General features: G+C 39.6%; 1 protein-coding gene across 1 annotated transcript in view; it reads right to left on the bottom strand.

The window, feature by feature from the left end:
• Window positions 1-12072: 12072 nt before the first annotated feature.
• The window catches only part of DISP1 (dispatched RND transporter family member 1), a gene marked incomplete at its 3' end in the record, with an annotated part of 35151 nt that continues 21028 nt past the window's right edge, over window positions 12073-26195 (bottom strand). The window contains exons 3-7 of the mRNA XM_081997220.1: window positions 25126-25249; window positions 23743-23870; window positions 23211-23308; window positions 21118-21215; window positions 12073-15717 (exon numbers count right to left, since the gene is read on the bottom strand). Coding sequence (XP_081853346.1) covers window positions 12073-15717; window positions 21118-21215; window positions 23211-23308; window positions 23743-23870; window positions 25126-25249 — 4093 coding nt within the window. The remainder of the gene's footprint in view (window positions 15718-21117; window positions 21216-23210; window positions 23309-23742; window positions 23871-25125; window positions 25250-26195) is intronic.

Below are 26195 nucleotides of genomic sequence, written 5' to 3'. Positions count from 1 at the left end.
CTGATGTGTCTCAAAGCTTCAGCTGGCCTAAACACAGTAAGTAAATACTGTAAGAACAAGATGATTTTTTTTTTTTTTAACAGCCTCAACCTTTATGACCAGATATAACCTCTAAAAAAATCTGAGTTTATGCCTGGTTATTTATTTTGTATTTTTATACACAAACTTACATGATGCTAGAACTTTACCAGAAAAACTGTTTCCCACTGGAAATTACTCACTTCTTTTCTTCTTACAAGAAAGGATGACCGTAAATTCCAGGGTCAGAGAGGGTTTGTTCAAAAACAAAATCAAATGATGGCTCCTATGTTTAAGTACAGAGACGTGCAAGAAAACTGTAAGGACAAGAGCAGATCATCTATATTTCCTAGCCTCTAGTATTTACATACTGGAAGACTCTGAACTGGAAAACCAGTATTTTACTTTACAAAAAACACACAAGATTTACAACCTTTTGATTAATATGCATATTGCACACAAAGAAGTATTACCAGGTGTCCTGGGTGAGTGCTGCCTGCTTTCATAGACTAAACCCCACGCCTTTTCCTGTTAAAACCCACACAAACAAACAAATGGGAACAATAGATTAGTCAACTGAATTAAGCTTTCCCAAGCCAGCACACAGCTCATGGCTCTTAGCAAGAAGATGAACTGGATTTAAAGCATCAGCATGGGGAAGACAAGAGACAAGAGCTGGGCTCAGAGCACTGGGCTCAGGGACTACCGTAACCACTGATTCTACCCTATTATGAAATGGGTAACCAGTTACCCAGAAAAGGAAGTGCTCTGTCCCTAAAAGGCAGGTAGTAAAGGCTATTGTACAGGATGACTTCCAACAGCAGTCAACGTTGACTTATGGCTTAATTTCCTATTGCAGGCCATGGCACAGAGAAACGTGTGGTAGCTTGTGTGTTGAAGGCAGGATAAATAAGCCAGGCTAGAGCTTGCGTTGTCCCAGCTTGGTTCCTTTGGTGGCTAAGGGGAACAGGGCAAATATCTCAGGTACGGCTGTCAACGCTTTCCTTTGCCTGGTCAAATAAAAAGGTTCATGGAAGTGAAGTAGCCCCTTTGCCAAGCTTGCTACCTCAAGTCACTGGGAAGAGACACAGGTGCTTCCAGAAGGTTGCACCTGGATTGGATGTCTGAAGAAGACAGTGGGAGTACATCTCAGATTGCTCTTACACAGTCAGTAGCTTCCTGTCCCACATTTGATTTGGAGGTTTTCTGCAGTGACGACAGATGTTTCAGGCAGGACACATCCTTCGTGCCCAGGATGCACATGCTTTTTCTTAGTGACAGCAGTCAGCTCTAGGTACTGGCATACTTATTGTGTGCTGCATCCATAGCCACGCAGGCTGGAGCTCTCAGATCTCACTAATTCAGTATATGGCCAAACTTGGCAGCTGGGAGCCAAATTTTCAGTTCAGATCATCGATTACAGATCAGCCACTGTCCTACAGAGAAGGGATGGAAAGTCTGAGTCTTTTGACACAGTTCCAGGTTTTTTCCCCATTTCATCTCCCGCTCTAGGAGAGGTTACAAACAAGAGCTGTGGCTAGTTCGATACACTGAGATACGACTTCAGATCCTTTGAAGTAAAAATAAAACCAATCTTAGAGCTGTGGTAGCTTTGAGTAAATCTACATTCAGTCAGGCACATCTAAATGTAAAACCACGAAGAGGCTGTGGCTTCCTCGCCATCTCGGTTTCCTAAGGAAGGGTGGACCCATTTCCAGACAGCGTGGACTTTGGTGGAGGGAAGGGGGAAGGCACTAGCAGCAACATCTGACATGAATCTTTGCTCTCCTAATCTTAAAATACCACAACGTGAAACCAGAGCAAGTGTGAAAGCTGAAGACTCCAGCAGGGTTTCACATCAATCAGGCTTTTCAGGCTAAAGTATATCAAAAAACAGGAGTGAGACAGCAAATGTTAGATGTCAAGATGATTTCCGAGCTCTTGCATAGTCAGAAGACAAAACAGGTTTAAATCCACAGCCCTGAGATTTACAGGCCACGTCAGAAACTCACGCTGCCCCTGCCCCGTTCCCAGTCCCCAGGTGGCAGGGGAGGTTACAATACAAACAATAGCTGTCTTTGGGGCAAGGCCACCTAAATAAAAGAATCCCGCCAGCTCTCCTCCACTGATGACAACGGGCTCCAACGAGGCCCTCCACTAGCAGCAGGGGCTCCTTCCTCAGCAGGGCCTCTTCCCACGCAGCAGCGACTGCAAGGACTTGAGGAACGCCAAGCACCAGGAGGGCCGTTCTCAGTTGTCCAAAAGAGAGGGGATAACTTGCAGAGTAGCACAATGACAATGGACAAAAGGCAAATTTAGAGCTAATATCAGGAAGATAAATTGCTGAGGGTTCTTATGACTGGAGACTAATCCTGGGGGATTGCATGGCCCAGTTCCCCCCTGCTGCGTAAGCCATCACACCTGCTCTGCTGCTTGAGGTCCCTCACGGAGACCGTCTGCAATAGCAGACTGTGAGTATGCCCGTTGGCTTTTGCCAGGTACTGGTTTGTTACGGGCAACGGAGGAGGGAGGTCGAGATCGGTACTTCTGTTTGTCCCTTGAACACAGAAGCCGATGACTTTGGATGACTTCACAGCTAGCTTTAAAACCGATTCAAACAACCGGGGGGAAAAAAAAGACAAAACACTTGACCTCTAACAGTAGAACAAAAGCCCAATGCACTTCACTGCTAGCGAGTCTGTATACACATGCCTCACGCCTAGCTTGCCCTTTTCACAACACTCCTTTCAAGACTACCTCCACCTTTCTTCTGTCTTCAAGTTCTCCTTTCCAGCTCAGCTCTGGTTTCCTTGCGGAACATGAATCCTGAAGGACAAGAGCTGGTTTCATGCTGCAAGGGGCCAACCGGTTCGGAGGGGCTGCAATTATGCCATTGTGTGTCTCCTGCTTTTTAAGTGTATGTTCCCAGACACAGATCTTGAATAAGACCCACTATTATACCTTGCCTAGTTCTCTGACCGTGAGGAGAACTAGCTAGCTAGCTGTAGGTACTCTGAATCATCCATGCATCCAGGCCTAGCATTTTTAATTTATTATTTCAAAGGCATCATGTAGTACTAAAAATGGTAAATGAAAACAGTTTATATGTCCCTACAGTGCTGGACCCTTTATAAAAATACTGAAGTAATGGTAACATTAAACAACAGTTTATAATAATAAGAGTTTAAGACCGGGGCATATTATTCTAGATTTTATATATTTAAAATAAATATTAATCTAAACCTAAGAGCGTAGTATTTATTTGAGAGTGCCAAAACAGAAACAGATCAGGCGCTTTTTACACTTAACCAGGGCAAAGTGAAAAATTAAACAAGCAGTTTGAATGTCAGTAACTTCTTAGCTACAACAATCCGAGCATGTATTTGGAACACCAAAGAATCCAAGCACATGCACACAGTTTCAGCTCCGTGTACGCAGCATCACAAGGACTTTGTTCGCCTTTCGAATTTTGAAACATCTATGCTGGTCAAAGTCATCGGCTTCTGTGTTCAAGGGACGAACAGAAGTACAGATCTCGACCTCCCTCCTCCGTTGCCCATTACAAACCAGTACCTGGCAAAAGCCAACGGGCATACTCATTTCTGCTATTACAGACGGTCTCCGTTTTGAGCTGCTCATCCAGGAGGCAGTTCAGTCTCCATCCAAAGTCCTGACTGATGACAGCCAGATTTGCTGCACTGATGTGCCTGTGAACCTGTGTAATAGATGCCAAGTGGAGTATATCAAAGTTATAGCACTAAAAACTCTTTGGATGTACTAAGTTATTGGTCATCTAGAACAAGTACCAACATTTATTGCAGGTTCATGGAATGCGTCCTTTTTAAATACCACTGATTTTAAATGCATACTTACAATTCCCTAATTAAACATCAATCACCTTTTGCATGCTATTGTTTGCAACTCTCTTTAATGCTTATTACTCTGAGATCATAAAAGTTATTGCAGTCTCAAGTACTGTGGTTTACACGCATTTTCAAGACATTTACTCCCTCTGTATCGTACACAAGAGTATTTCAATGCAAATAAAGATTTGGGGTACCTCTCTCTCCCTCTCCCCACTCTGTCTTAACTAGACTAATTGAAGGTTATATATCTAAGTTATCCAGTGCACCCACTGAGCTGTCTCAAATTCTTGCGTAGGGGCTTGAGTATCTTGCAGTTAAAATATATTAGCTCAAGTCCCATATTGCTTCTCAGCTGCAAATGATGAAAATGCCAGATTGAATAACACTTGAGTGATGGTTTTCATTACAACACCTTATTTTGGTAAGGTATCTTTCCCCAGTGCTGTTATTTCACATATTCAAACTTCTCTGGAAAGTGATACTGTCTAGAGACGTCAGAGGACAGTTTGTTGACTTCTCATTCAACAACAGCGTGTTATTCACCTGGGACATATTAAGCTAGGCAGTTTAAAAAGTCCTTCTAGAACTGAGAAAGTAGCAGAGCTCACCTCATGGCTAGCCACTGTAATCCTAGCATTTTTCAATTTTATGTTGTTTTGCAGAATACTTGCTGAATTCCTTTTCTTTGCGTGAAGATAATGCTACACAAAAGAAGGTAAGTCATTATCTGTCATTTATGTTACAAAATTCATAATGCCCGTCATTATGAAGATTACACTCTTTCAGTGCTATGCCAAATAAAACACCTCCAACTCACGTAACTACCTACTGCTAGAAGTGTTCGAACTAGTGTCAGTGTAACACAGTACTCTCTATTTCTGCCCTATTTAGTAGTGTAATACTGCTGTGAACTGTCAAAAAGCTGACATGTTATACTCTCCAAATGTAAATAAAGCCTCTCCAATAAGAAAGGATCAAAGAGATTATGCTACACAATGACACAAGCTGTGTTTCAGAAACTCAAGAAAAATGGGAATCAACAAAAGGAGAAGGTGGCCTGCTATATGCAGTTTTATGAATACATGAAATAGAGAGAAAATTGGTTACCTTTAGTGTATATTAATGTCAAAATGAGCTACCTTTGGCACTTCACCGATTCAGTACTACGTCAGGAAAGAAATCAATCTATTAGGGCAACTAAGAAAAGCCCAAAAACTTAAGAGTCAGATGAGACAGAGCCCTAAGAATACAGAATAGAAGAAGGGGTGAACAAGGGTCTTGGACAGCCTTGCTGCTATGACAGCTGTGAATTCAAGTTTTGTCAGATTAGAAGGAGCATATATTAGGAAAAATGTTTGATGTTCAGCCTTATCAGATCGCTTGGAAAATATTTGGGACAATACTATCGTATATTATAAAAATAGATATTGAAAAGATAAATTTTAGAAACACAGATTTAAAAATATATATATTTAAAGATACTATTTTTTGTAAGAAAAAGTGCAAGACAGTATCTAGTTTTGTACTGCAGGATGGCACCAACAGAACTCAAAGCACTGCTAAATCCATCTTTCTGATCTGTGAATCTTTTCAGTACTGAGTTCCTGTGCCTTCAGTTGCCCATTTCTGTTCGTTTTTACCTGGACTCTAAGGACATCCATGGGTTCTGTTTTTACATGTAAACATCTCTCTTAGAAAATGGAGTTAGGGCCAAACACTAAAGCATACTAGGAATTTTTATGAAAGCCAAGAATTCATCAGTTGTGATACTGCACTGAGTTAACTCCAGTTAACTTATTTTTGTTTTATACCATTAAAGCGAGAGCTGACTTTTCTCCCAACTTGCAACACACAGGTTTTCTTATTACAAAATTAAGAACTTCACCGGTGAGAGAAGGGGAGAAGAGGTTGCTGATGCAGTTATTGCCCCGAATGCTGCCATTATAGCAAGGTGATTTCAGGCAACCTGCTGCTAAGGTTGGGTGAGGGCAGACAACCAGAGGTGTCACCTTTTAGTCACCCCAAGCCAAGCTGTCCTCACTGGTCATTCATTTGTCCTGAAAATCACTACAAATATATGTAAACTCAGTAATAATCTTAGCACATCATCCATCTTAAGATTTAAACTATGACATTTCCTATTACGGAATACCATTATATGCAGAAGAGATAGCTTAGGTCAAATTTTTAAGGTTCTGACATTAGTCGGTTTATATTTTAGGTCATACTGTTTTCTGAGGATCACGGCACTGTAATATAGTCAGCATTACTAAGGAGTCAGTTATGAATAAACTGCTCCTTTCCTAAGCCACAGAGAAATGTGCTAGAATTCCTATTAGGATAATCAGAGAATCATAGAATAACAGGTTGGAAGGGACCTCAAGGATCATTTGGTCCAACCTTTCTCGGCAAAAAACATGGTGTGGACAAGATGGTCCAGCTGAATCTTAAAAGTGTCCAATGTTGGGGAATCCAGCAGTTCCCTGGGGAGATTATTCCAATGGTGGATTGTTCTTAATGTGAAAATTTTTCCTCTTGTATCCAATCGGAATATCCCCAGAAGTAACTTGTACCCGTTACCCCTCATCTTTTCCATGTGACTTCTTGTAAAAAGTTAATAATCTTCTTCTTTAGTCTTTAAATACTGGAGCCACCCTTTAAACACTGGAACATGGTGATAAGGTCTCCCTTAATTAGGCCTACTTCTCAAGGCTGAACAAACCCAGTTCTCTCAGCCTTTCCTCACATGGCAGGCTTCCCACTCCTTTGATCATCTTTGTGGCCCTTCTCCAGCCTCTCTCCAGCCCGTCTGCATCTTTTTTGTATAGCGGGTCCAAAACCAAACACCGTATTCCAGGTGTGACTTGGCAAGCGCTGAGTAGAGTGGGATAATGACTTCTTTATCTCTGCTGGTGATGCCCTTGTTGATGCAACCCAGCATCCTGTTGGCTTGCTTTGCCGCAGCAGCACAGGCACTGCTCACTCACATGGAGCTTGCTGTCCACCAGGGCCCCCGGGTCCCTTTCCACAGAGCTGCTCCCCAGCCGGGTAGATCCCAGCCCGTGCTGCACTCATGGATTATGTTTTCCCAGGTGCAAGTCCTTATACTTGTCTTTGTTGAACTTCATAATGTTCTTGTTAGCCCACTCGTTCAGCCTATCCAGGTCTTCCTCCAGGGTGGCTCTGCCTTCCAGGTGTTCACTTCCCACTCAGTTTGGTATCGCTGGCAAACTTCATCAGGGTACGCTTGATCCCATCATCCAGATCACTTATGACGATATTAAACAACGTTGGGCCCAATATCGATCCCTGGGGGACTTCTCACTTGCGGCAGGCTGCCAGTTTGGAAAGGAGCTATTTCCCACCACCCTCTGGGTGCAGCCAGTTCCCCTCCCACCACACAGGCTGCTTATCTAGACCGAAACGCAGCTCACGAACCTACGGACAATTTTGGTTTAGGCTTTACATGGGTTTAAGAAAGTTTGCTTAGGCCTCAAAGCAAAGCCATCCTACCTGCTCTAAAGATTCATTGCTGGAAGAGTTCAGCTTCTAACATTACCTTCATTGTGGCCAGCCTGCAGCAAGGGAACAAGTGTTATCCCTCTCCTTTTAAGATTAACTTTTTTAATTAACTTTAATGGTTTGGGAACTAGACTCAACATACATTTTTAACTAACAGAATTTAAATAAAAGCAACAAACCAGCTGCTTCTCTGGAATATGTCTATCCATTTGCAGGTAAACTGACATTTATCAAAACCTAAAAAATGGAATCCAAATCCAAGTTGAACATATTAGTTTTAATACATTTCAGGAATCAACTGAAAATTACATGTCTCCAGGAGGCACCTGAGTCCATGCAACTTTCTAAAATGGACACCTTAGAAAAAACAGTCTAAATACAAGATGCCAAATACAGGGAAAGAGCAAAGTCAGAGTCCTCGGTGTGTAAGACCACTTAGTATTCAGAAGTTATAGCACGATGGTACGTAAAAACTTCAGCCTCTCTAAGCTGTGCACAATCTATTTTACAGGCTCTCCACACCTCAGAGACCTTATTCTGATAAAGTGAGTGAACCGGTGAGATATACAGAGGCAGAATGACTGATGCCAGACCGGTACTACGTACAGAATAAGCAAAGGACAACAACACTAAAGTGAGGGTAGTTCTGCGATAGTGATAGTAGATCCAAATTCAGGAGTCTGTGGAGATCGGTTAGGAACTCAGAGAAGCTATTGCCTTTCTTTGCAGTCTCTCATACTGATATAGACCGAGATTTTTTTGCAAAGGCAAGTGCTTTTTCACGCTGTGGGAATACACAATACATAGTAGTATGGTGTCCCAACTCACCACTGTAAATCAAATGCTAGATGTATAGGCACTTCAGATACTATTGGCAGAAGTAAAATTTAATATAGCTTGCCAGCATGTGGAAAAAATTTAAGGTCCAGTTCAATGAAGTCAGTGTGATTTTGGCCTGACTCACCCATCTGCTACCTATATTAAGTAGTATAATAATCTCTATATAAATAAAATATATTCAATTTTGATCATGTTTGACATTTCTTACAGTGCTAAAATTTTTGTCATTTGTCAACCTGTATTTTTAGAGCTCTCTTGGACTGACTGCCAGGGCCCCACCTGGAAAAATTAGAAGTGTTCCCAGGCCAAAGCATTTCAAAGCAATTCTTCCACATTAGTTAAAAAAAATCAAATTAAACTGATTGCAGATGATTGTAAAAAGATGGATTTTAATTTGCTTTAAAAACACGAACAATGAAATAGAAACTTAAAAAAACCCTTTAGATTACTAAACCAGCTACCAATACTTTGTAGGAGGTAGCTGCATTCAGAGTGACTATATATTGCGCCTGGTGTAATATTTTAAAGGACTTACCATAATTTATTGTACCATATTTTCTTAAACTAATCACTGAATTACCTATAAATGTGATTGTAATCTAAAAAACACAGACCCTAAAGACAGTACAGACAACTAAGGTATCTAATATGGTAAATACATTTTTTCTTTTTCCTGGGTGAGGTAAATTTGAGAGACTTGGTCTCAGATGCAAGTCTCACTCCCAGGAAGATTTGTGTTTGTATTCTTTATTACTGAAGAAAGCGTACTAGCAACTTCAGAGCCACAGACAGATCACCGGCTTCCCACAAAGTCTCTCTTTCCTCCCTTGGATAATCAAAGAGGTGTCAACCTTAAAGACTCGCTGCACGTACAAGTTACAGTAAAGTCTTCCCTAGACTTTGAAAGGGCAGAAAGCTCATCTGTCATGTCCCGAGCTACATGTCATCTCTTCCAGAACAATTATCAAATACCCTGCCCAAGTGGGTAAATACCCCAGCATGGATCATCCATGGAAATGAAGCTCTACAACTTCTAAAGCCAGGACCACGTCACTTCATGGAAGAAGCACTAGCCAGTGCCAGCGGTAGGGCTCTTACCCTCCAGATTCACTACGCGATGCCAGTGCAAGGGAGGACCTCAGCAAATAGTTAATGGAAATTAGGGTATTCTAGGCTCATCAGCCTCCCTTGGGACTCGGCAATCACCGGCAACTCTTAGGTGCTCAGTAGGATGTCATTGTCCTTGTTAAGATTTCGTGGAGTGGAACAGGATCCCACCTCTCCTCGCTTGCACCTAGTAGCCTGTAAAAACTTAATTATTAATATTTAATTGTTTCTCTCATGAGTTCTCTGGGGATAGGGTAATGCACAGCCTCATCAGCCTTCAACTGTCACTGGAACCAATTCCTATTCTCTTCCACTCCCCAGGAGTTATATGGGTTTGGATTTTAAAGTCTATGCATGAATTGACAGAGATGCTGCACACACACAAAAGTGGTGCTATATACATAAATATTAAACTTGGCTATTTCAATGATGACTCCTTGTCCAGCTAAGTGATTTGGAAAGAACAGAGCAGTTAGCAGGGAGAAAATGGCAAAGTCACAAAAGGCGAATACAAGAGTGATACTCTTCGCTAGCCATGTACATTAGCTCATTTTAATCTTTTCTAGGAGTATATTACATCACAACTCCTTATCTGCCCCATATCAGCCTTTAAGAACATATAAACCTCAATGAAAATACAACATTAATCTTTATCGCTTACCTCACCATTATAAAGGCAGTTATTAATATAAGCAGTCAGAAGGGGTTTCCTTACACAGAATGCAGTTGTGAAAAGCTGGCTTAGAAAAAACCTCGATTTTGAGTTCACCAGTTCAAAATGTCCTATGTTCTGTAGATGCATTAGCTGGGGACCTTCCCCAAGGCCCATGTCTCTCCGTGAACGACAGCTGATGTGACAGGTACTACATAAGCATTACACACTGCTCTGGCAAGGTCTGACCGCAGGTCAGTTAAACTATCATAACATTGTTTTCATTTCAGGCACGATTTATTGCTTAGCGTGTTACACACAACCCTCACAGAAATGGCACTCAGGCAGGTGCGGTGGTCAGGAAGAGAGATGGACCATAGCAACAGCAACAGCACAGTTTGTTTCTTACCCCTTTTCGTTTCTTTAGATTGCTAGCACTGCAAGTCTTAGCTCTTTATAATTAATGGCCTCTACAGTGCACAGAAAATCCTCGAAGTAGAAACAGTCTGGCTCTAAACTGAGTTATGAGTCTTAAAAGGACTAAAAGTGAGTTTTATTTTCTATCTAAGAAAGAATGCTACTCTTCTGAAACCATGTAAAACCATTTTAGCTTTTTCTGTAGAGCTCACCCTCTTATTCTGTTCCAGACGCTGGGATATACAAGCACTAACATCACTACTCCCAGAGAAACCAAAGTGGTTTGTCATACGATACTGATCTTCCACATCCCTTCAACATGAACATTAGAACAGAAAAAGCCAGGCTTTTCCTCCAGTGGTTCATAACACACCAAGTACATGATACCACATCGGCCCGTGAAATCCACCTTCCGTTCTTTGTGTAAAGTAACTCAACATCATCAGCGTAACCAAGTGATTAAATGAAGAGAGATTTGTCATTAAGGTGCATATCAATTCTGATATACTACACAGTTCCAGCTCTCAAATCCGCTCTCCCTGAATGATGAGACTGCCAAGTATTCTCATGACCAAACCATAGCTGTCATTGGGCTAATCTCTGTAGTTACACACATAGAATGTCTGAAAACCAATGTCTTGGTTACGTGGTTTAGTTCAGTATTTGTAACTACACCATGGAACTTCTCTAAGAAAACTCAGAGCACAATATTTTAATTTATGTATTTGAGCCTTTTGAATTGATTTAATCTGATACTATTGACAATAAGTCTAGAACATGTGCATTAACTATGCCTTTCTCCACAGTAGATTTACTTTTAATTTCCATACTTTGTGGGAGAAAGTTCAGTATTGCAAGGCACTTCATGCCCGATTTTGTAACTCCCGATTACATATGTATACGTCATACACATGAATTATACTTTTCTTGTCATCACTGAGAAGTAAATAATGTTCACTTACTATTGCTTCCACCTGTATCCTCTGGTATTGAATGGTGAGACTGTACAGTAACTGCCAGAAAAGGCAGTTTAAATCTTTTACTGCACTATATACACAGATATGCAACAACGGCAGTGCAAGTGCTGTTGACCTCCAAGACCTTTTCTTGGATAAAGGGTTAAAAATATTCCCAAAACAGGCTACCCTGCAGAGCTGGCCTTTCAGACAATCCCGAGTGAACCCAGTTATAGTCCTGCCGCTGTTTCAAGGCGCACGCAAGCCTGCCAAGGCAGCAGCAGGACAAAGGTAAATGACGTACTGAGAAAATGTGGCAATCTCCATCCGCCCCAAACGTTACCAATCTTGCAAGCCCTGGCTTCAGAACAGGGAGAGTCTCCTCGCTACGCTTTATTTCTTGAGATGCTTTATAAGAAGAATTAAAATTCTAATGCCCTGGGACAAAAACTAAATTAAGCATAATCCAGTTTAAGAGTTACAGCAAAAAAAAAAAAGCCAAACAACATTCTGGAAAACATCAGGTTTTACTACATGTAATGGCTTTATGAAATGTATAAATGTTACTGTTCTATAAAATACATTTTTCATTCCAAAATGCAAATCATAATTCATATTTATCCAGGACTTTCCTTTTTAGTGTTTTAAACTTATTTTTAAAAGAAAAACACAGGATTGCCAAATGAAAGATTTATTATAGTGTTTTTATTAACAAACTTTCATTGGAAAGCTCTGGGCGCATTAACATAGGAGGCACATTGGCTTCGATGTTTGGCATTTGACAGTCAACAGAATTGCACTTCACTGTGATAGCCTTGCTACAACAGTGTGAATTTTCGCGGCAACACTCATAGCGAGCCTCTCTCACTGACCTATTCAGCAGATGTTTTTTATCATTTTGGTCAGGCTTCAAAACCCGGTCATGCTGCAAAGAACGCTGATCTATCTTGCTCTCAGCTTTCTTTTTCTGCTTTGACAGAGAGGCTTTCTTGCTTTCAACCCCGTTCGCTTCTGTACCACCCATTTCAACACACTTGTCTGTCTGCTGACAGAATCCCTTTTGGTTATTTGATACACTGTTCTCATATTCAGAGCAATGCACTAGGAGAGGTCCTGCGTTTCGGCAGAGAAACTGTGAGGAGCTCATCATCTTTGGAACAGTTCTTACGTTTTCCTCTGGGTTTTGATGAGCATGTGGATCTGTCCTATTTATTCTCTGATGTGCCTGAAACTGCTGCACTGACTGGAGGAAAAAATTTTTAGGCAGAGTGTTCTGCGTCATCGTTCTTTTGAGCCTTCCTTGAAGGCAACTGCAGTGGAGGACATGCTGGACTGGGTGCACGTAACCGTCGGCGGTCTGCTGTAAAGCATTTATAGGAGCTACAGAGCTTTGGATCTGTACAGTTCCTGGTGAAGGGGAACACTGGTAACAGAAGGTATCACTTAACTGTTGACATGAGTGTGGACTCCACTTCACTGCCACTTGCTTATATGCATCGGGACAGCTACACTGCCTGTTCTGAGAGAAAACTGGGCACATGGTATGTTGGTCAACAGACGTCTGTAGCATAGCTGAACTAGCAACGTTTTTTATGCTTTTACTCACCTCACTATTATAGGCTGAATGCATAGGCATGCATGTGTTTTGGGGCCTGCTGCTGAAGAGCTCTGAGCAGATATGAGTTTCTTCATAAGTCACTTTCTCTGCAGGGTTACAGATACCGGTTTGTGATGCCAGAGGCTCAAGCTCATAGTGCTCATGCTCCATTTCTGGTTTTTGACTTCGGGAGTCCAGCTGATATTTGCTAACAGGATGCGATTTATTTTGACCTCTGCCTCCTTGGGCTCCTGAAAAGGTCTGAGCAAAGGCAGTACACTGCAATTTTTTTGGTAGCGGGATCTGGCCACAAGTGCCCTGGGGTCCAAGGCATCGGCACATGCACTGGAAGAAGAACGTTGCAAAAGCCCAACTAATGCACATTATAAGCATCATAAAAGTGCCAAGCTGCGTGTATGCCAACACTGTAGAGGGCATCATCATTGCTCCAGCTACAAAAGTAGTCAATGCAGCCATTGCAATAGCAGAACCCATACGGCTTAAAGAAAAAATGACTTTTCCCTCTCGGTCAGGGTCAGGCGCTAAGCGATAAGCCACTCCATAATGAACAGCAAAGTCTACAGATAAGCCAACAGCCACTGAAATAGTGACAGATTCTAACACATTTAGCTCCCATCCAAGAAGAACCAGAGAACCTACAGTGACGAAAATAGTTCCAGCTATTGAAACTATTGCATAAAGGCTTATAATTATATTCCAAGTTGTAAGAAGCATTACGCTAAATGCAACAGCAACTGAAAGACCCATGGCAATCAGAGTACCATCAGAAAGACTGTCCTGAAGATCATAAAATTCAAGGTTACTCACAAACCAACCATTGCTAAGACCTTCAGGAGCAGAACTAAGCTCACTTGATATCCACGAGTCCACCTCTTTGTAGAACTGATGCATTTTCTCATAAGCCAGTGTGAAGAGGTAGGTGCTTTGGAACTCCAACACCACTGCCCTGATGGTGTCATTTAGATCAAAGCGAGGCCCTGGGGTTTTACTGTCTAAATGATACCCTGTGCTTCTTTCTAGCTCCATTATAGCTCTCTTGATACACAATTCAAAAACTTCTTGTTTGTATGGAAAGCTCCAGTGGCTGCAGCAGGGATAAAGAGATGGCTCATCACAGTCTTGATTTTCCATCCACTGCTTAAATGTTTCAATAAAGCAGCTCGTGAAATCTTGTTCTTCAGTCTGATAATAAAACGTTTGATTTCTTAACTTCTGACAGAAACGTAAAATCCAAACCTGTGAAGCTGGGCTAGCGATATTAAAACTGCTATCTAGTTGTAGCTTTCCTTTACTTTTAGGATTTAAAGGGTCACCATTATCCTCAGGTGTGACACCCCAGATTACTGTAATTGGCATGTGGAGCTCCTCTCCATGGTGGACACGTTCAAACATAAAAAGCTTTTTGTATTCTGCATCGTATCGTTCAAATGGGTGAGAAGACCTAAAGACCTGAAACTCAGAGAGCTCCAATGATGGCAATTTCATCTTTGGATTTACACACACAATATACGCTCCACCAATTGTTAAGGCAAGGAACCAGAAAAGCCAAATATATCGAAATTTGATAACAATACATGGCAAAACTTTTTCAAAAAATATCCTGGATGCTTCTGAGACTGCAAAAATAATCTTGTGGAACATTTGGCACAACACTGTCCAGCAGTTTTTGTTGCTGTATACCCTCTGCTGAGGTTTCTTAAAGCAACTGAAAATATTGAGAAGATATCGTTCATGTAATACAACTACAGCAGGTAGCCATGTAACCATTAAAACATAGTTCACCAAAATGGCAGTGCCAGCATAAACACCGAAACACCTGATCGCTGTGATATTGCTGACATAATTAGCATAGAAGGCAGCAGCGGTAGTAAAACTTGTGACAAACATGGAAAGAGCAGCATGCTGCAATGTGATGCTCACTGTCTCAGAGGTTCCAGCATGAGGTTTATCAAATTTTGTGTAGTTCCATACGTCACATAAGACAAAAGCATCATCTGCTCCAATCCCAACAAGAATAATCAATGCAGTGAGATTCATGAATGGAAAGAACTCAAAATTAAATACTACCCGATAGAGAAAATAAGAAATAATCAAAGAACTAATTATTGCAAACATAGTCATCAGTGTGATAAACATGGACTTTGTGTATACACACATAACTAATAAAACAATTACGATGGCTATGGCAGGATACACAGTATCCATCAACAGGTAATCTTGAAACAATCTATGTTTTATTCCAAACTCAATCCCTGTGATGGTTGTTACACCATCAGAAGCGTTCCAGTTTTCAAAGTTATCTAGGTAAATACTCATCATGCTTTCCCCTTTCTCGGTCGGAGAGAAGAGCATGCTGTATTTTAAAGCTGGTAAGACATAGTCAGCTGTCTTTGGGCTTAGAAAATCCTTGTCCACTAGGTAGTGAAGGATCTGGTAAACAGCGTTGTACTTGGTACATTTGCGAGGCACGTTTGTACACTTGAGTTGGTCCTTCCTTTTGGCATTCATATCCCAGCAGTCCGGCCCCAGGGTTCCGTTGTAGTAGTATTTGGCACATGTGCGAAGCAGCTTTAGGGTGTGAGAGACATCGCGTTCCACAATTTTTTGACATGATGACCTGTTGTTTAGAATAGCAATATAGTTGCCCAGTGTCCAGCTGGGACAGCACGAAGCAGCAGTGGCTCTCTGGCAGAGATCGCCAAACTGAGAATGGGATCTGATCTGTATAAAGACAGGCAGGGCAAAAAATCCAGTTTAAAGTAGTAGTCTGAATTAGTAGAAACACTCACCCACAAAAAAAATCCCAAAGTGATGAAAATTCAGCTTACAGTCCTTTCTGTGTTAACGTTTTAAACCCTTATTTCCACAAACTTTGTTTTTGATCAGCATCCTCTTACATGCAGCAGACTAAACCAGCAGTAACTCAGTATACTGACTTGTAACAGTGGCATGAAAGTGGCAGCAGCGTTAAGAATATTGTAATTCTATTGTCTGAAGATGCACTGAGGAGGTTTGTTCCCCCCCCCCCCCCAGAGTGAGGACTGTTCACTCTCTTCTATTATCTCATGCTGTACTCCTGAAAATAAACAATCATCCACACATCAACGAAGTTTCATTCTGCTTGGAATCAGGTACTGAAGTTCCTAGGAGAGGCAGGGACTTACCATGCAGAAAGGAAGGATGTGACAGCCTTACAACAACTTCCATCATCTGACCTCTCTTCTACAACCCTCACTGCATGAGTCTTTTTTAGGCACTCCTACAGCGAATGGACATTTCCCCCAGCCAGGTCAGCCTGCCACCCAGACCCTGCGTGCCCCCGAGTCATGCCGGCTTTCCAAGGCACAAGCGCAAGATGGTTCCACTGGGGCATGAAGCACCCCAAATTAAGTCCTCCTGCAGAGAGACAGCAGTCGTGCCGCCCAACGCTGCACCCACCGTGGGACGAAGTCCCAAGAGTTGACTTGGGAGCGGAGTGGAGGAAGATGCAGCGACAGCCAAGGCCAGAGAAGTCACGGGGACAAGGAGACGCCAGTGGCGAGGGCAGAGAGGGCACAGGGCTGGGTCACGGGGGAGGACTGCTGTTGTGGGCTCAAGTCACTGCCCAAAACCTAGGAACTCCTACCAGAGCTTTACAAAAATGATAGCAATTTTAACCATTTTGGTTGAGGAATCTCCTCAGCTAAGTAAGTGTTAACCCTTTGCGTGGATACTCTTCTTTCACTTCAAGAATATTCCAGATTTAGTTGAAGCCAGTAAGAGCACGACTTAGCTAAACTGCCATAATCGCCATAGGCAAAATTGAAAGTTATCTATTAAATAGAACTCAAGCTCTTAAGTAACAAGGTTAGATCAGGGAAATTTTCTCAAGCTGGGAAAACTCAATCTTGATAGAGCACAGGGAATATAAGTCTTAAAAGCCAGAACTTCTGGCTTGTTATATGTGACAAAATAGAATTAATCCTTCAAATATATAGATACATGTAAAATTTCAGTTACACAGAACAAACACATATTAATACACTCACATTAATAAAGCCATATGATTAAGAGTTTACAGGATTCCACCATGAAACCATTATCCATGTATGTTTTAAATTTAGGTGGTCTGAAATATTCCACTTTGCCTTTTTTTTTTTTTAACAAAATTGCACAGGTTTATTATTAGCAATCCTTTATAATGCAGACGAAAACCCCTGCACTTGGGGATTCTCATGGCAGTTATAAAAGCTTTAATATGGACTTAATTTTGTCAACCAGTTTCTGAACAATAACAAACTGGCATTCCAAAAAACCAGGATAATTCACATTTGATTGTTTCCAGATAAAAACACTCACACATGCAGGCTCAGGAAAAACTGAACAACCTGCTAAATAAAAGGAAGCACTGGAATAGCATATCTGTATTTTTCATGGCACATCTCCAGGTTAATCCTATGAGGAAATAATAGGCAAATTGGGAGGAAAGGATTGTATTGAGTTCTCTACGTATTCAAGTTCGGGATGGGACAATGAGGTTTATATGCTGTTCTTCAACACTTGCTGCAGGCCATAAACATTCACTGGTGAAGGAACTGCTGCCAAAGATAAAGTAACATGAGCTGGCAGCTGGAAATCAGAAATTAAAACACAAAATTCAGTTCTGGATGGCTCATTAAAATACTACGTAAAATGTTAACATATCGTAGCATTGGGCTTTGTTGGTGATCCAAAGGAACTGAAAAGGCCATTTTGCTGTTGCCAGACTCGGTCTGCCACTGGCAACATTTTCATTTATTTTGGAACAAGCCAGGGAACTAAGCTGTGCGACCCGCGCACACGCTGCGCCGGTGGGCAGATCTGCCCAAAGAGGATCTAGGCAGCGACTGAGGACCACAAATACACGGTTTTGGGGAAGCGGTCTGAGGAGATCACGTACAGTCTTTGAAGTTCATAAAATAACCCTTTATGGTTTACAGGGAAAGCATTCTGCAATTAACAGGGGAAAGAAAGGGCTATTCTTATCCAAGCCGTAAAAAATTAGAACACCTCCTATAGTTATTCTCTATATAATGTTTCCAGAAAGGTTATAGGATTAGCATATGCTGAGCAGCTGCAGGATGGAGCCCCTAAGTGTCAGTAAAACATATAGTTAAAGTAGTTACAAGCAAATGGGAATAAATTAACACATAGGGGATATATTGTTAGCTCATACTAAAGCAAATACTAGTTGGTGCTGAAATCCTGCTTATCATCATCAAAATACGTAAATTCCAAGATTTGCATTTCCAGAAGATAGCGTCTGATTTTCCTGTCTTTGAATACAGAAAGCTTTGCCGCTTACTTCAACAGAATTGTGGCCCTAAAACAAGCATGAATTCAACAACAAAAATAACCGCAGCCAGAAGAGAAGGTCACCGAAGGCATCAATTCCTTCCGATAGCTGCGGCGCAAGTCAGCATTCTCTAGGGACTGGCTGCCAGCAGAAAGTAGCACTCAGAAGTGGGGCATATCGCAGCACTTACATGAGTTCTAAGAAGTGTTAGAAGTGCTTAGAAATTGTTAGAAAGTGTTAAAATGGTTTAGACACGTTACTTGTAAGTAACAAGAATTGAAAAAAATTATAATTAATGAACATTCATTTCACTCAGCCCTTTCTGAGCCCTGACTATCTAATTTTTATTGTAAGTTTATATATAGAGACCAGCAATAATTGCAAAACCTAACGATATCAGTTTGTTTCATCTACTAACATGTGCTATCACAATGCACTGTCGTTCTGCTCAACTGAGATGTTTGATTACTATATTCTTAAGTAAATACCTGAATTACAAAAAAATCCATAGAAACACTACCTGCAACAATATCCTTTATAAATATCTACACAACTGTGGGTGTAGCTGAAGTAGCCAACATTTAATTTTCTAAGTGTTCTTATTTCAAAGAGCAGCTATTTTTATGGATAAAAGATGTGTGGTGCTTGTTTTTTTGAAGTAGTTTCATCCTCACTCAGAAAGTAAAGCAATATTTGAAAAAATGCATTATTATCAAAGTGTGCATACAGGGAAGAAAAAAAAGAAAAATGCCTCAGGAATAATGAAGCTATTACAAAGATTATTCTTCAGGGGTAATTAAAAGTGTCTCTATTCTGTGATACAGAAATATTTTTCTTTTTTTATTCAGACTTCATTGCTTTGCAATGATCTATACTACCTGGGATTTACCTGCATTAGCTGTCTGTGTGACTAAGCTTCTACAGTTAAATGCACAGATTAGCATCTCCTCTCTAATTCTCAATTTTTACCCTTGTAAAAGGTGATTCTCCACTGTATCTCCTGACTGAACTGGTGATACGATTATTCCCTAACTCAGTTCATTCAAAACTGAGCTGGGTTAGTTTAAATACTGTACTTAGCTCACCTAGCTCATTCTCATTGAAAAAGATCACAGAATCATTAAGGTTGGAAAAGACCTTTAAGATCATCACGTCCAACCACCAACCCAACACCACCATGCCCACTAAACCATGTCCCGAAGTGCCATGTCTACACAGTTTTTGAACAGCTTCCAGTGACGGTGACTCCACCACCTCCCTGGGCAGCCTGTTCCAATGTTTGACCAAAAAAATAGTATATATGATAATTATATAAGATACAAGATTTAACTATAAGAGAATTATAATAATTATAGAATTATAAATATATACTAGATGAAGAATACAAATAAATAATATGGCCAAATATATAAATAATATGAATATATAACACATTCATTATATATTAAATAATTCTATAATAATGCGATGTAATTATATAATATATAAGATAAAGGGTAATCACATGAGCCATCCTGTTGGTGCAATAATCTCTGATGGGGAAGTAAGGAACGTTTCATGAGCACATGAGAACAAAAACCACTTACACCAACAGAGGTCAACAAGGACAAAATGCAGCCTGCCAAAGGAGATTCATTACACAGTGTTTCACTACTCAATGTTTTAAGCAAGCAAATGCCAGCTGTTTAGGGAAAACAGTTTGGGAATTCGCTAAATTCATACAGTTGTCTAAAAGGCAATGATAAACAAATCTAATAATGAAAATATTCCTCATGAAATAAATGTGGTGTAGTATGATGTTGATTATTTATGATTATTTTTGTTTTGGAGGAGAAAAATTTGTAAATAAATGGATTATTATTCATAGAAGAAAAACATACTGCTTTATTTTCATACAAAGTCACCAGTACACAAAAAATTACGGCTACTCAGCAGTTCAAAGGAAAAAATGTATTCATGTCCAGCAAGTGACAAGCTTATATTTTACAAATGTACCACCTGAATGCCTACTTTATTTTAGCCTTTGTCAGTTAACTTCCATCAGCTAAAAGCGGACATTGATTTCCGAGTGCTAAATTATCTTCTAACACATGTAAAAGAAGCTATGGCAGCCTCTGAAGCTGGCTATTGCAATGGTTATTTTGACTATGCAAGGTATTGAGTAGAAGGAAAGCCAAGAAAAATTACAAAGGGGCCAGACAGACAAGGCCAAAATGTCTCCTTTCATTTTCCCAGTTTTAAAGAGAATATTAATATTACTCTGACCGTCTTATTAATTGGGGTCTATTTCTACCTACTGTAACTATGTTCCTTTGATGTCCATCTGCCAACCTATTCTCTTATGACAAAAAAAAAAAGATTAAAAAAATAAAATATCTGAGTGACCCACTGACTGTCAGAGAAAACTGCATGCGCTATGAGGATGCAGCCAGTTCACCTAAAGGTGAAAAAGCAAAAAGAAAAGTAATTATTTGGTAGAAAACAAGAACAAAAATCCATGGAATAAGATCCTAAGAGGAAACACACAGCAAAAGCTAAGATAGTCCTTTCTGTGAAAAAACTTCTGAAGCAACCCTCCTCCACCCCATTCTGGCCAGTATTAGTAGCAAAACCAAATTCCTCTATATAATCTAATTGTACAAACTGAAAGTTGTTTTTTAACTTCGTCTGCATGCTGACTATTTGAAAAGGATGCGACCAATGTGAGTCCTCTCACATGCTACTGGATGGCAACGGGCAGCAAAACAAAGTTTCAAATACATGCTTCATATACGCAAGTTAAAAAATTAAATGCCATCTTTACTTACCCTCAAGTTATCTACATTGCACATTGACTTAATTGCATTCAAATTCCATAAATTCTCTCCTTCTGTTGATGTAAACACCACTCGTGAATAGCGATCACCTGAAATTACAGGAGGGGAGTTTATGGATTATTTGGGTGTGTCTGGTATCAAAGACTGAGACAAAATCCCACCATTCCAATGATGCAGATGAAATCTTTGTCAGGTCATGGGAATCCACCTCCCTTTTCAAGATGAGCTGTTTATCTGTAAGATTCAGTCCACATTAAAGTTTCAGTTTCCTTAAACTGCTTATAGTAAATACAGCATCTTCAATATTATATACCACTTAGAAGCTCTACACACTTCTATTCAAGCAAACTATCTTCTGAAATATGACAAACAAATAAAAATCAAAAGATCTAATCAGCAAACTATTAAATTCTTGGCACAGCATAATGGCAGTGCACACATAACAGTAATCAAAGGCTGATTTAGTAAGTCATTTGGGAATATAAATAATAATTATAAAGCTGTTTCTACAAGAATGTTTTTGCTTTAGAAGCAAATGACTGCAGTGGAAATTGTTGTGATATCCTTGAGGCCATTTTTAAGAATTCTTTATGCATAGCTAACAAGGGAAACATATATACCAGCACAAATATATGGTACTGCGTATTGCCATATGGTACTTCGGGTTATGAAACATTATGACGTTAATTACAATATTCCAAAGCCCAAAAGGCTGCACTTTTCCCACTGCTGTGAACGGGCAGAGTTTTTGCCTTTCACAAGACTGTAATGAAAAGACTCAGGGGCAGCGCTTTACGATCTCTGACCGTGCCTTAGGATCAAAGAAACTGAAATCTGTTGATCCTGAAGCAGACAAAGAAAGAGACCAGGAATGACAAATGTGGCTCAAGAGGAAATCAGCTGTTTTCTCTACATAACGGACTGGCAAACTTTCCCATAGAAGCACAATTCCTTCATGACTGCCACAAGTGAGACTATGCAGAAACAGCAGTGGAAAGAATGAGACTACGCAGAAACAGCGGGTAGGATAAGAGGAGTTAATTCTGCTTCAAGCTGCAGTTAATGCTCAGTAGAGTTTCGAGTACATTTCCTCGTCCTTATGCGAGATCTGCTCAGTCTAATTTGGTTCTGCTCCTAGGAACAGAAATGACGACCTTGCTCACATCCTCTCACTTAGATGTAAGACCATACTGTAATAAAAAAAAAAAAAAAGCTGTCTTCCACCCTGGTTTTTACTGGTCATTGCATTCTCAGATCAAGTAATATAAACAAATAATTTCACAATTATGTTTTTGTGCTCTGTTATCAGTCCTCACATATTGAAGTGGCTGCAAAAGAGCCCAGGTCATTATATGAATAAAGGCGAGATCTACATCTGCTAATGCACGCTCTCTGCCAGAACAGGACTTATCACAGTTTTGCAGTGTGCCTTGTAAAAAGTCAGTAAAGACTTCTTTGTCTTTTCTGTCCTCTAGTTTAACTTAGACAGCTTTGTAAGTCTTCAGTACTTCAAGGTGGGTTTTGATTTTGGTTTTATTTATTTATTTATTTTTGTTTCTTTGAGGGGTGTGTTTTGTGTGGGTTTTGTGTATGTAGTTTTTGTGGCGGGTTTTTTTTTTTTACCTCCGAAACAAACCCCTAAATTCTGGACAAGGTATGACCTGTGTATGTCTTTTAGGACATATACAGGAAAAGCATTTTGATTTACATTTTTTTTACAGGTACGTTAGTGGCACAGATAAAACACAACTCTTCCCTAGGGTGAATTAAGTGTTACCTCTATAGTCATACACAAAACACTGCTTTTACAATGATCAGCATTTCCAATAACTAATACAAATCTGTACAGGAAGCGGCACCACTTAAAGGAAGCACTTTAAGTAAACACAGTTGCTTCTGAGGAAGAGCCAATAGAACACAGCATTTCAGCCCAATTTCTTCAAAGACTTCTGCATGCAGAGAGAAGGTGCTTATTGTGAATATACCAAGCAAAAAATATTTTGCTAATAAAGCATACAGAAGAGCTCAGAAATCATTCAACTGGCAGAAGTTTTTAGCCTTCCTTGCAGCATTTCTCCGCTTACTTGGAATATCACAGAAAAAGGTATCCTTGTGGAAGTTCCAGTCCGCTTGCCTCTTCTCTCTTTCGTAGTGATCATCTGACCATCTGTCATCTTGATGACTAAAACACAGTAAACAGTTTTACCTTACCTTAAAAAAGGAGATTGTTAAAAGGAGTATCCAAACAAGCCACACATCTTAATAGCTCTTACATATTAAAAAACCACATATTTTTACCAACTTGACTTTGGTATTAAAAAAATGAAACATTTGTTGAATTTTTTGTTATTATAGACTTCAAAGGAAACTACACTGAGACCAGTACTGAAACCACCCACAATTCAAAGAGATAACTAACATGATACATTCTTTTAAAGAGCTTGTGGTGGGAAATACGTAGTTCTATGTGAAAGTCCTTAAGAACTGTACAAGACCAGATTAAATATTTATATGAAATCGGTGGCAGTATATACATTAACTTTGGAGGGTATTAGAATAAGTGCTATGTACACACATAAAAAACCCAATAAAATAAAATGTATTTTTAATACATACCTTTTAGCTTGCTCATCTGCATATTTGAAAGGATAGTTTGCTAGCGTGGCTTTGTACCCCGTGTTTTTCACCATGTTGTTCCACGTGACCAATCTCTGTCCTATGGCCGTCCCTCTTGGTTCAAAACCCTAAGACAGAGCATTACAAAATTCCATTAATACTTTTCATTCTTTAGCTCAAACAGGAAAGTGGAAACATGATCAAAGTGATGGATAGTTTTCATTATGAAGCACAGTTTCCCCAGGTATCTACTTTTAAAGGTAAAATGCTTTATGACAGGTCAGACAAAATAATGACCAACTGTATAGAGTGACAAGGGATTAAGAATTCTTGCATGTACTACTTCTCTCCCTGAGAAGTGATGATGATTTAGTCTATCAAGTGTTCAACACTTCATTTTCAGAGCAAGGGTGTTCTACAAAGTCCTTTTCTGTATCTCAATTATCACTCTTTACTGATTAAATATGATTAAAAAACAGTCAAGTATATCTTCTCTGTTTCTCCAAGAATAAGGCAAATCTTTAAATAATCTTGAAAGTGACTGAAACAATTTTAATAACTTGGCTATTTTCAAGAAATGTCCAATTCATATGGGTATGTACAGGTATATGCTACTATAATATAAATAACAATAACTTACAGGAACTTATAGTATCTTTTTATTTGAGGATAATAACTAAATACAAAATTTTCAATAGAAGTCATGAAAGCTACTCATGGCGAAGACAGCTCATGAAAAGTAAGAAATGAGCACAGTATTTAATAGAATCTGATAAAAATTACTTTCAGTCTTTCAATATGGATATCATTTCATCCCCAGAAGGCACTTAGAATCCCCTTTCCTTTAATAGATCCTGGCCCTCACTCTTTGAAACCTGATGTAGAACGTATGGTCTGTGTTGTACTCTGCTGTACATCTAAAACCGGGATGAATTTACATTATTCAATGTACAGCAGTTCTGTTAAAGGACATATGAGCTGTCAATAGCAAAATGCAGAAGGAATTTCAACTAGTGGATAACACTCTCTGATGGAAACAGCATCTTTCTATCACCGTTAGCTGCTCTAATGTCAAGATTTATTTATTTTTTTTTTTAATTAGAGGAATTACAAGGCTCTTTACCACCTCATTCCTTTTGTGAAGTCATTAGACACAACTTGCTTCTGCAAGCTTACTCCCAATTGAATCTCTCTGGAAACTGATGCCCTAACAGATTCATAGTTCAGGGAACCTTTCTAGGCACATTCAGAGTCAGTTTTTCCTCTGGGCAGATCTCAATTTACGAGGAATATATCAATTGCTGTACTTGCATCACTGAAAAACCAGCAAACCAAAAATACTTATTTGACAGTACAATTAATTAATGATTAATATTTACCTACCAGCAATGGATCAGAGAAATCTGGAAGATCTGGAACTAATATTCCAACCAGCGCACACACCACTATTAACACAGTACACATGCCCAGGACCACCACAGGCCAGTCGGCTATCAGCGCAGCATAGCTACATGGACGGGAGCAGAGAAAAAGATGTTACAGAAAAAAAAGTTACACACAAAATTAATCCATACTTCTCTAAAGAACCATGTTGAAACACTGACCTGTTTTCTTTCTTTTATGTGAAATTAAGTTAGCTATCACACATAGGTGGAAACCCACTCGGAAACATTTTATTTCCACACTTTTTTTTTTTTTTAAAGTAAGAAAACAAAAAACACCCCCGCTTTCTATCAAATCTCCCTACTGAAACTTTCTATTCTTATATAGAAAGGCTTTTCATATCAGACTATTATTTTTTCCCCCAGGATTCTGACAAAAACGCAGGCTGTATCTTAGATTCTCTTTGTGCCGCTACAGAGGAGATTAACTATGGGCTACTGAAATAGATACTTTGGTTGTTTAGTACATATTCAGTATTTAAAACTGTCATAGCAATAATTTACATGAAATGCTTTTACATTAAAAAAATGCAATATAAAAGCATATGTGAAGTGAAAACTGTTGTTTAAGACTAAACACTATTTTTTTAATATAAATACTTTCTTCTTAACTTTATACTTAACTTTTGGCATGGATATTATCCATGGTTGGGGACCACTAGAAAAACAGATGTTTTGTTAAAAATTTAATGATAGAAAACATCACGGTTTCTGCCTTGAAAGCTTAATTTTTTTAAAGAAAAGTATCAGGGAGGAGAAATCAATTTTGAAGTAGAACCCAAAAGAGAACATTTCCTCTACATTTAAAAAGAAATACTCAAACCCTATATACTAATGATTCATAAAATTCGTTGTAAAATCAAAGGTGCAAGGGAGTTGCAACATGATACATAAAATAATCAGCATTAATTGTTTAGTCTTCCACTGTAACACTTATCCTTGGAACTCCTAGTTCATTCTACATTTTAAAAGTGCAAGAATTTTTATACGCAAATCTAATTTTCATCATTC

Source organism: Phaethon aethereus, assembly GCF_964289735.1.
Source record: "Phaethon aethereus genome assembly, chromosome: 3".
Classification (NCBI taxonomy): domain Eukaryota; kingdom Metazoa; phylum Chordata; class Aves; order Phaethontiformes; family Phaethontidae; genus Phaethon; species Phaethon aethereus.
The sequence above is the reverse complement of the archived record's forward strand: the minus strand, read 5'-3'. Positions and strand labels throughout refer to the sequence as shown.